Raw genomic sequence first — 9045 nt, 5'->3', positions numbered from 1 at the left:
CATAGATTAAAACGAGTTGTTGAAAATGACGGTGGTCACATCGAAAATATCCTAAAATAAGCTTTCTTTTCGTGTATAACAAATAAAAATCGGTTCATTTTTGTAGGAGTTTTTTATGTTTGTTGCGTGAGCGTTTAATCTGAAAGACCCTACTTGAATAATAAATTACTTTTACAATTATTACTACACTTGAAGAGCTATGCTAATTAATTTATTATAAAATTAAACTTCCATATGAAGTGAATAGCTTGCGTATCAGTACTGTCTTTAGTTTTCAGTGCAGCCGCGTGAAGTTTTTTTGCATTAAATATTTTTTATTTTGAAAACAGTACTACATGGGTTTTCGACTTTTGGCCGTTTTATACTATTTTATTTTGTAACAATGTATAAATATACAAGAATTCCTTGGCGCTACTTTCTGATATCATTTTTTTTCTAGAAAAAGAGTTTCTCTGTAATATAATAAAAAATTTAGCAATACTTTTTTTAGAGATACGTGTGGCGCGTGTATTTGGCGCTTTTTTTACCTTTTTTTTGAAAAGATAATTTTTTCGGGATATCATTCATTTTTGCAGAATATGTTTTCGACAAACACTTCTTTTAATACACAATTTAATATATTTCTTAATAATAACAAAAATACATATAACAGATAATGTATATAAAAAAGTGTTGAAAGTGCTTGCATCTTTTTATTATTTTATGTGGATTCTAATCAAATCGGCAAAAAAGTGGTTTTACTATTGTTTTTATTTATTGCAAAAATATTAAAATGTTTAATTATTTCAAGCAATTAGATATTTTCTGTGAGTTGGTTTTATTGTTTTGGAAGTTTTTGTGACAATGCAACGTAAATTTGACCAGGACTAAATATAGGATTGCCTATGTTCATAATAGAATTCCGTATGTCCATAAGCGTTGGACAAACTCAGTTCTTGGCTTTTATGAATAGTGATTCCATAACTTAAAGACAATAGAAATTGTTTTCTAATAACATAAGCTTTTTCCATTGAAATTTGACGCTTACTTTTTCAATTGAAATTCTAACCTGACGATAAGCAAAGTTTTACTTTTTTGCGTACTCACTATTTGAAATATTCCGAATAAAATAACAAAAGTAATTGTACTGTTTACAAGGCTCAAGCTAGCATTAGTATTACGTCTTCTCATAACTTTTGCTCCGATCTTAATAATAATTGTTTTCGAAAGTTTGGCTGTTCTAGAATTATCATCTTCAATATTTGACAATACGTTTAAAACGTTTTTTTTGGTAATTATTTAGAAAGCGGACTTCCTCACCGATTTCAATGAGATCGAAATATGTTGTTAAGGATGTTATTCTGAAAACAACTTTTCCCTATACATGTTACCGCCGGTCGGCTTTCGTTTTCGAGTTATAAACAAATAAAGGTTTATTACGATTATTACAATTATTTCTGAAAGTAATCACGTTATGGAAAAAGGTGTCAAACAAGAAATGTAGGAAATTCGATTTTCTATAAAAAAGGTTATGATATTTATTTACCTAGCTCCAATCGTTTTCATGTTAGAACGTTAAGTCCATTGCATTTACGTATATATTACAATGCGTAACGTGATGCGTGATAACCTCAATAAACTCGAGTTGAAACAAACACAAGTTCAGATCAATTGTTGCACAAAATTATTTTTTATTAATGTTCGCGATGTAAGCGTATAGGCAGGGAGGGCTGCGCCCCCTCTGCACTCCCTACTAAACCTAACCTAACCCTAGCCTAAACTCTTCTTTCTGCATTCCTTCTCGCAAAATTTCCACAATGGTTAATCTATGTTACTATAATATCAATAGAAATGAGTAAAAATTTTGCGAGGGGGAATGCAGAAAGAAGAGTTTAGGTTAGAGTTAGGTTAGGTTAGGGTTAGGTTAGGTTTTGTAAGGAGGGTGCAGGAGGCGCAGCCTCCCCTGCCTATACGCTTACAACACGAAACTTTTTTGGTAATCTTGACATGAAGCGAATGTAATTGAAAGTCGTATTTGTTAATTAAATTCTTCATTGTTTCTTAACGGAGGGAGCAGGAAGGAGAGGCAAAGCCTCTCCCCCTGCGAGGGGCATAGTCCCCTCTGCCTACACGTGTCATACAAAAAACATATTAACTTAAGAAATTGACGCAATGTTGGAAAATTAGTATTCAATTATGAAAGCTCTTTTGTTTATAACTCGAAAACTAAAGCCGACCGGCGGTAACATGTATAAAGAAACGTTGTTCAGAATAATGTTCTTAACAACATATTTCAAGCTCATTGAAATTGGTAAGGAAATCCACTTTCTAAATAATTACCTTTTTTTTATTAAGGTATTTATCGCGCGACAGTCTTATTCAAAATTTTAATTTTACGCTACAAAAAAATACTATTCTCAGAACTCGATTCTCACATGTCGTACGAATAATTCAGACTTTATCAACATATCATTAGTGTAGAAGTAAATAAATAGATTTATTATGCTCCTAAAACCTATCAAAACTTATTACTTACATATATTTAAACAATTTTACTTTTTTTTGCTAACATGGTAAACTTTTATTTGGTAGCGACTGTCCACGCTTTACATCAAACGGCAATCTGACAACTTCGCGCGCGTCTAACTAAATCTGTCAGTTTGTTTAGCTGTCACACAAAACTACTAAAATGACTTCTCAATTTTACAGATACTAAAACAACGCTTAAAATGCTAAACAAAACAATTTTGAGTATAATAGAAGCAAGAAAATCGATGTGTTAAGATCTAAGTACGTTGTGCGCGAAGCGACATTGTTGCCGCCGTTACTCGCCTAACTATGCTTTGTCAAACAATATTACAATCTTTCCGCGGCTTTAAATATGACAACGATCATGTAATCAGCTGTACGTGAGCAAAAATATTTGTAGAAAAGTGTCGTCATATAGTGACAACTTTTCTAGACTCACGTTCTACCATTACGCAGTCTGGTGGCTAAATCTGTAGATTCACGCGTCAGCTCACATCTGTTTGTCTGACGACAACGTGGACGTTTCTTAACTGTCTGAATGTAGTTAAAAATCAGACTTTAATATATTTCTATTGCTAAGGCATAGAGAAAAAAATCTTAATCGTTTTCTAATGTACTTAAACCTCAGCTTTTGAAGAAACCTAGGCACAACTCAATCGGTTCACCGTTGATGAAATCTGAAAATTTCAACAGTGTCATTCGGTCGCACTCGCGTAAATGAGGCACGGGAGCGTCGCGCCGGGCACGCACACTTCGTTGCGCGTAACTTGGCGCGAGGCACCCGTGCCTCTTGATATGTTGAGTTGGAGCAAACACTACAGAACTCGGAAGACATATAACAAAGACGTAAAAAAATTTTTCAATTGCTTGTATAGCTGCATTAAACCAAGGATGTATTTAAAATGATGAATACTTTTTACAATATTTCAGTAGCGTGCACCCAAAGAAAGCGAGAAAGAAGAAAAAGAAAAAGCCAGATGTACGCTTTCTCGAAGCTTTAAGCTTATTTCACGCGGATGAATAAGAATAATTTGCTAAAGAGTCCCCGTCTAATTTACTCACAATCCTGCTAGCCAAATTTTCTTTTCCTGTCTTTGCAGAAAATCCTTATCGTATTATGTATATACTTATGTTATATATTCATTATCCTATAGCTTTAAAAAGGGAAAAGCTCCATGAAGTTATCTTACTTGAAATCGATCCACAATCTCACGAGTTCTTTTTCTGGAGCTGTTCTCTCTCTCTTTCTGCAAAAAATATCGTTTCATTTCTACTGCTGATGCTGTAATTGCGTACTACGTGATATTTCGCGTGCATGCCTAGTTATTATTTCGTAGAAGATACAATGCGATACTTTCGCATTAGAATACCATGACAATTGTATGCATCGGATAACGTCAACGTGTATGCAAATGATAGATAGTAAATTACAGTTTATACGAGATCTAGGCAAACGGGATCTATGCAACAGTCAATCTGCGCAAAAGAAATTGGCGATCGGTGTCTTGCCGCTTCTTTCTCTTTATATTATACGTGTAGCAAACAACGCGGGTGCAAAAATATTAGGAATATTAACGTGCACTTATGCTATGCCTATAGACATTCTGGCGAGTAAACGGTATGGCATGTAAGTGCACGTTAATATTCCTAATATTTTTGCACCCGCGTTGTTTGCTACACGTATAATATAAAGAGAAAGAAGCGGCAAGACACCGATTGCCAATTTCTTTTGCGTAGATCGACTGTTGCACAAATCCCGTTTGCAACAATCTCGTTTGTACAGAAAATTGTTGCGCATACCCCGATTATTCATAGTCGTCATTTCACTGGTGTTGTACTTGACTAATTGTAAGATTTTATTTACCTAGATTGAGAGGGTGTTTGTTATACAGATTCCATTTGCCATATCCTATTTGCACAGAAACTTAATTGCACCTACACGCACATTGCATGTCACGTGTATACCTTGATTATTTTTATACATTTGTAAATATTTTGTTTGTATCACACACTATCGCACACGTATGGACGGGAAAAAAGCGGGGTCCCTTCCCCAGCACTCTCTTTCCAAAAAAACCTGACCTAATCTATATTGTGTTCTTCTGCCGACCCACTAGTCTCGCGGTCTGAGTGCAGAAACTGCGAACATGGAGATCCCGAGTTCGAATCTACTTATCATCTTAGGATTTTTTCTGAACCGATCTTTCAATCAAATAAATCGGTTAATTGTCGAACTAACTCGAGCTTCTAAAAATTAATTCAAGTAAAATCTCGAATTAATTTCTCTCTCACAAGGCAATCTTAAGTCATAATACCAGAACACGAGCCCAATGCGGACACGCTCACTATAAAAAGACGGCCGTGTATCGCGTGATAGTGATATACTGCATAATCCTCACTCGTGTGAATAGAATGGTAAAAACAGAAAAATAGTAAGAGAGACCAGATTAAAGACAGTAGAAAAAGAAGAAGAAGAGAATATGGTCCGCAAAGATCGTAAACACGGTCATGGATATGTTAAAATAATGGCATTTAAAAAGCGTCCTTCACGAATCGGGATCTGTGCATTAAGGTTTTTGCGCAAACGAGATATGCGCAATATTATTTTTGTGCAAACAGGATTCTGGACAAATGAGATCTGTACAATGATCATTATAAGCAATTAGTCTGCGCAAAAATTTTCTGTACAAACAGATCTAGGCAAAATCTGTGTAACAGTGGATCTGCGCAAAAGAAATTTTGGCAATCGGGATCCTTCTGGATAAAGTACTAAGACTAATTATTGCGAATAAACGGCATATTGTGAATTAACGTTTGTTACTAAAGAAATAAATGTAAGGAGGAATATACCGGCGCTGCGTTGTACAATATAATATACTCATTCGTGGCAGAAATATAAACAACGTGTATATAAAGCGCTAACACGGCGATCGTTAACCCCGATATATATTTCATGTTAAAAATTAAAGAATTTATTCACTTAATTATACATTAATATTGCATAAAAATAGAAAAATAATAAAGCGTGTAAAATGCGCAGGATAATTGTTAACTACATAGTCTGATCCCGGTAAGATAATAAACAAAGAGGTAACTAAACTAAAAAAATTAAGGAGAGAGAACTCACCTACGAAAGTCTTTGCTCCAACAAGCGTAAATCACGGGATTCATCCCACTATTAATCCAGCCGAGCCACGTGACAGCGGCGGATACTATTTCCTCTTGCCAGATGCATTTTGTGCAGAATCCCGACCACAGATTCACAACAAAGAATGGCAACCAACAAATAATAAAGACACCCATTACAATACCAAGCGTTTTCGCCGCCTTCTTCTCTTTGGCAAACTTGGCGAGCTTGCGCGAAAGAGAGAAATTTTTGCCTATGTGCTGCTTGTTGTTAACCCGCGTGGATGGCACTCCGGTAAGGCCATTGTTGTGGAGCGGTACTGTTAACGGTTCCTCAAGATCTTGGAGATCTTCAGGTGTGCTCGAAGTGGTGCGAAAAAGATGCCGGGCGTCAGTGTTAGTGGCACCGCCCCGGTGTATTCTCAGCGTGAGCTCGAGCTCGCCCGAGGCCATCATCACTTGCTTCGTGCCGAGTTTCAGACTTCTCGTCTGTATCACGGCTGCACGATAAATCCTATAATATGTGAATACCATTACAAACAGCGGCAAGTAAAAGCTGATTGTCGACGAGAATATCAGGTAGCCGAGGTTCTCCGTGAACGGACACTTGTTCTCGGGCACTTGCTCGGTGCGCACGGCGCGCCACCACGCTATTGCCGGGAAAGAGATCGCACTCGAGCAGATCCATACGATGGCGATTAGGATTGCCGCGCGTTTCCTGCTCATGCGAGTCGGATATGTGAACGGATCGGTGATTGCCCAGTACCGATCCAAACTGATCACACATAGATTCAGGATAGACGCGGTGGAAAAGAGAACGTCAAGCGAGCGCCAAATGTCGCACCAGTCGGTCGTGAATACCCAGCGATTCTCCAACACTTCATACACCGCACTGACAGGCATCACCACTAATCCCACTAGGCAATCAGCGCAGGCCAACGAAGTCACAAAGTAGTTCGTGGCAGTGTGAAGATGCCTTTCGCGAAACACCGCGAGTATCACTAACGAGTTGCCGAAGACCGTGGCGACAGAGAAGAGCAGCAAAACGATCGCAAGACCAATTCGATCTGTGGCGAGATCCCAGAGAGAGACGTGCGAGTTGTTGAACAGAGGATAACTCGTATTGTAAAAGTTTTTGCCGAGGTCGTTGTTTACTGCGTTTGCTTCTTCTTCCCAGTTCAGTAAATAAATCTCGCTGTCGTTCATGTTTTGTCGTGCGCGATCGGGAAAGTCGCTACCTACGACAACGATCTCCCGATGACCGCAATCACCCTGACAAATGTCCAAGATGATCTTGATCTTTCTTGATCGTCGCTGGATAACTGAATGTCAAAGCATCAATGTGACGAAATATCTCATTCTCGTTCGTTTTCTCATATCGTCTCGTGTGAATGCTGCAAATTATTAGAATTCTGCAAGACGCCCGATCATATTTCAAACTTGCCAACTTGTCACATAAGACACCTCGAATAAGGAAATCCGATACTCGATCTTTGTTGTTCTTATAAATCAGCTGTATATTCTATGAAATCTTGATTTTTTTCTTGATATATATTTCTCATGTAGACATCTATATTCGAGAGTGATGTTTGGCACTACGTGCACGTTTTGGTTACGATATTTAAAGCAACGTGCAAAATGTATATGACACTGTTGTAATAACGTTGTGAAGTAATATTAAAAAGTTCAGACGCTGACTCATTTAGTTAGGATTATCTTTCTTCTTAAACCTGAAACAAGTAAATAATTTTGTAAAAGTAAACTTAGTCTTTTCAAAAGAATCACACTGACATGCAAGAAGAAAAATAAAACGCAAGTTTTATTTTACATCGGATATATTACAATCTCTTGAAATCTATTTTTGCTCAGCAAAAAGCTCTGAATTTTCCGAATCAAGCTTTCCTCTTCGCTAATAAAATAAGCATTCTCTTCATTTTAATTTTACATACATATATATATTAATTTTATATATATTAATTTTACGTACATATACATGTACGCCGTAAAGTATACATATAAATTAAAGAATAAGAAGTTACGAATACACACACAAATATACATAAATACACAGATTAATTTGCCCAAGTCGGTTTCCTCGAATTACAACCGCAAATTCCGTAATTTACGCCGCAGATTAATAATGAACTACCAAAATAAAAAACAAATATGTACTAACATAATTTAACTTTAAGTGAACTTTCTCGCTTTGACAATTTTATTGACCTATATCAATGGCTTCAATTTTGCCGCAGATATAACGACGAAGAAATTTCCCTACAAGGCATGATAAACTCTTTTGGATTGATATTAAAGCTATCATGTCGCGTCATTGTAATTTACATATAGGATACTCGGATCATTTTCTGAAATCAGTTTTGTCTACGGAATATTGGATTTGAGCAGGCAGATCAAAATGTATTGAAAGGAAGAAAGGGATCAATCAACGCTAAATCGAACTTCTCGTAATATGACGATCAATATGTTATTAAAAAAAAAAGAAATATTTGTAAGGTAAAATGTTTAACGATACGTAATTACCGTTAACATATTCGATACATATATATCAAGAAGGAAACTTCGGTTTTCTATCGCTACCTTAAGCTCACGTTGCACGTGAACAATCAGTTTCAAAGAGCTTCAGCAATTTCTTTCAGCGTTATAAGCCACTCCCTTACTATGGCTCTCTATTTATGGATATTCATCGTTGAGTGATTATCACGATCATCTTTGACCCCGTACCCTCGCGTCCTCGTGGCTTCCCTCGTTTTAGCGATACAACACACACACACACACACACACACACACACACACACAAATATATATATATAGTCGGGCATATAACGTAGTCGTTGAAGAAAAGGCCGCCGTTGAACTTGGTTATATTATAGATGGACAGTACCAATGGCGATCGATATTTATGCATAGTATTAGAAAAAATAACTTTTTTAGTGCGGTCAATTTATTAATGAATATTATATATTCCTGGAGTAACATGCCAAGAACGTCGATTCTTTCTTGTTGTTAAAGAGAGTTTTTGTTTCGAACTAGAAGTAAGAGATACAGTGATTGGCCACTTAAGGAAAACTGCACTATATAGAGTAAATTATAAAATTAAATTTAATAACTTGAAGTAAATCTTCGGTATTACCCACACAGAACAAAAACTCCATGATTGTAGAATGATATCGTTTCTACGTCATTTTCATGATATCATGTGATATCACATCCCTGAAATATCACACAGATATTTTTCTAAGAATATTAGTACAGTTTTCTTTCAAGTATATCTCAAAGACATCGCTTAATGTATAGGAAATTTGAATGCAATGTATTACACTCCCGTGATAGTCTTATGATATTTTTGAAATATTTATTGATGATATCACAAATCTTCGCACAATATATTTTGCG

General features: G+C 36.3%; 1 protein-coding gene across 4 annotated transcripts in view; it reads right to left on the bottom strand.

Moving 5' to 3' along the window:
• LOC109860080 (dopamine receptor 2) overlaps nucleotides 1-9045 on the bottom strand; it is a 65854-nt gene that overhangs the window by 51470 nt on the left and 5339 nt on the right. For 3 of the 4 annotated variants that reach the window (XR_002250776.1, XM_020438935.1, XM_020438936.1), the window contains exon 2: nucleotides 5636-7364. Coding sequence is in view for 3 of the 4 variants with exons in the window: in XM_020438935.1 (XP_020294524.1) it covers nucleotides 5636-6840 (1205 nt within the window). In the remaining variant the exon portion in view is untranslated. Of the gene's footprint in view, nucleotides 1-5631; nucleotides 7365-9045 lie in introns of those variants that run through there. The other variant, XM_020438937.1, reaches the window with a different exon arrangement.

This window comes from Pseudomyrmex gracilis, unplaced genomic scaffold (assembly GCF_002006095.1).
Source record: "Pseudomyrmex gracilis isolate BER0280 unplaced genomic scaffold, ASM200609v1 scaffold_325, whole genome shotgun sequence".
NCBI classification, from domain to species: Eukaryota; Metazoa; Arthropoda; class Insecta; order Hymenoptera; family Formicidae; genus Pseudomyrmex; species Pseudomyrmex gracilis.
The sequence above is the reverse complement of the archived record's forward strand: the minus strand, read 5'-3'. Positions and strand labels throughout refer to the sequence as shown.